At 47.3% G+C, this 2296-nt stretch overlaps 1 protein-coding gene across 1 annotated transcript in view; it reads left to right on the top strand.

The window, feature by feature from the left end:
• Window positions 1-2296, top strand: part of LOC109289345 (protein Hook homolog 2-like) — a 168923-nt gene that overhangs the window by 75879 nt on the left and 90748 nt on the right. Inside the window, exon 2 of the mRNA XM_019505340.1 lies at window positions 352-480. Within this exon, the coding sequence (XP_019360885.1) occupies window positions 352-480 (129 nt within the window). The remainder of the gene's footprint in view (window positions 1-351; window positions 481-2296) is intronic.

Raw genomic sequence — 2296 nt, 5'->3', positions numbered from 1 at the left:
ACCCCTGCTCAAAGCAGTACCATCTGACCACAGGACCATCCACTGCTTGGCTCTTGTTAGAATGTCCTAAGTTGGCTGGTTTGCGTTACCAGCTCCTGCTGGTTTATGTCACTGTCCCGTTGGCCCACCCTGCATGTCTGTGGAGCTGTGTTCTGGTCACTGCTGCCCTCATTCTTCCTTCCTGTTCTCTTCTCTTGTTTCACCCTCTTGCTACAACATCTCATTTCATGTTCCCTGTACGTGGGACAATCTCTGTGTGTTCATGGGACCCCTGCCGTGTGGTTTGGTGGGTTCTATCCCAATGCAGGTAAGGGTGGGAATTGACAGTGGTGCTACTTTTTGCCTTTACAGATGAAAGTGAAGCTTCTCCAGTCCTATGTAATGGACCTGAGTGACCAGAATGAAGTCTTAGTGCAAGCAATGGAAGAGCTGGAGAGAGAGGCTGCCTGGAAGGTGACCACGCTGGAGGCAGAGCTTCAGGTATGGCTGGTTGGGAAGTGCCTCCCGCTGTGAGCACTGAGCTTCAGCAACTGTGGCTTTTGGTTTGCGATGCTCTTGCAGCTGTCCCATGCTACCTGCACTTGCCTCTGTCACTGTTAATGCTCTGGTGTATCTGTACATAATCCAGCAAACCTCCACTTCCAGGCATAGTCTGTTATGAATTAATGACAGTGCCTTAGTTGACTTTATGTTTTAACCTCTCTCCACCCTGCTCTTGTGCGCTTAACAAAATGCCAGGATGAGAGCCATCTTGGGGAGGATTATACTTTGAAGTATTTTTACCTTTTCATACCTTTTGGAGTGTATATTGTCCCACGCTTTTTATCCTGGCTGTTTTATAAACTGGGTTTTTTTTTCTGACATGCTACCTCTCATGGAACTGGTACGCAGTACCTTGTAACCATTATATCAATGGCAGCTTGTTTTACAGCAAGCCTCTGAGGCGATGCATTTGGAGCCCCTGAAAATTCAGCTTCAGTGGTGAAGCTTTCATAGAGGTGAAAGACATAAGGAACCATGAGATTGCTTAGCCTGACTCCAGTGTAATCACAGGCCATTAAATTCCCCCAGAAGCTACTGTTTAACCCAACAACTTGAGTTATACCAAAGCATTTCAGTTCTGGGGACATTAAATGTCTCTGTGCTGCAGGAGGAACCAAAGGGCCAATGCCCAAGGCCTCTACAATGGCATGGAATAGTTATGAGATGATAAGCCCAGGTGACCCTACAGAGCTTAAGTCCCATGTGCTGCAGAGGAAATCCAAGTCAGAGAAAATGAGCATCAATCACACTGACTGTCCCTTCCTCCATGGCCTGGGGAAAATTCCTTGTCAGCTGCACATCTGAGCACATGAGCAGCGCTGCGCTGACCAGCCATTGGAGAGACAAGTCTCGACGTCACCTCACCATTGCTGGTGTGTTTTTTCCTTCCCACGGTCCATCTCCAGGTGTGGGCAGTCTCTGGTGCTTTGGAGGAAGGAGGTGCGAGGGGAAAGAAGAATCCTGTCCAGAAGGGATCAGCCCAGTCATCCAGCCCTGACCCCTTGCACACTCAGGCTGTAGAGTAGAATTTCTCCTAGGAAGTAAATTAAGCCTGTGATCTAGAGGAAGATCTAATTTTGTCTGAGACTCCAAGGGGTGGTGAGTCTACCACCTCCCTTAGAAAGGTGTTCCAACATTTAATCATCTTCACTACTATAAAACTGCATCTTATTTCAAAGTTAAACTTGTCTAATTTCATCCTCCAGCTACTGATTCTTGCTATGCCTGTTAGCAAATCTGTAAGGCCCCCAAACATTGGATATCTTGTCTTGATACATCAATAAGTACCTGTGCACAGTGATCAAGTCACTTCTCAACCTTTCCCACTCTAATCTAAAGAAGCTGAGCTCCTGCAACCCAGTAGCAGTCTTCCCAGTGCCGCGCTCAAAGGCACAATTACTTCTCTACTCTGTCCTATTTGTGTCCCAGAATCACAGTAGCCCTTTTTTGCCATAGCACTACACTGCAAGTTTACGCTGAAGCAACTATCATTGATGACACCAACACACCGCTTTTTAAGGCGGTCTCCCTTTCTGTAGGTAAAACCTACGTCCTTGTTTCCCTGTTTCAAACTTTGTTGGATTGTGAGTATTTGGCTGGGTGATTCAGGGCACTCCTGATAAAGCAGGGCAATCCCCAACTAGATCATTCCAGCTAGGGCTTTGTTGAGCTGGAGCTTAAAAACCACCAAGAACAGAGATTCCACTACCCCTCTGGGTAACCTGTTCCAGTGCTTCACCACCCTCCCAGTGAG

This window comes from Gavialis gangeticus, unplaced genomic scaffold, assembly GCF_001723915.1.
Source record: "Gavialis gangeticus isolate Ggan-Ray unplaced genomic scaffold, GavGan_comp1, whole genome shotgun sequence".
Taxonomy (NCBI): domain Eukaryota; kingdom Metazoa; phylum Chordata; order Crocodylia; family Gavialidae; genus Gavialis; species Gavialis gangeticus.
Note: the sequence above shows the minus strand (reverse complement) of the source record. Positions and strands in the feature narration are given on the sequence as shown.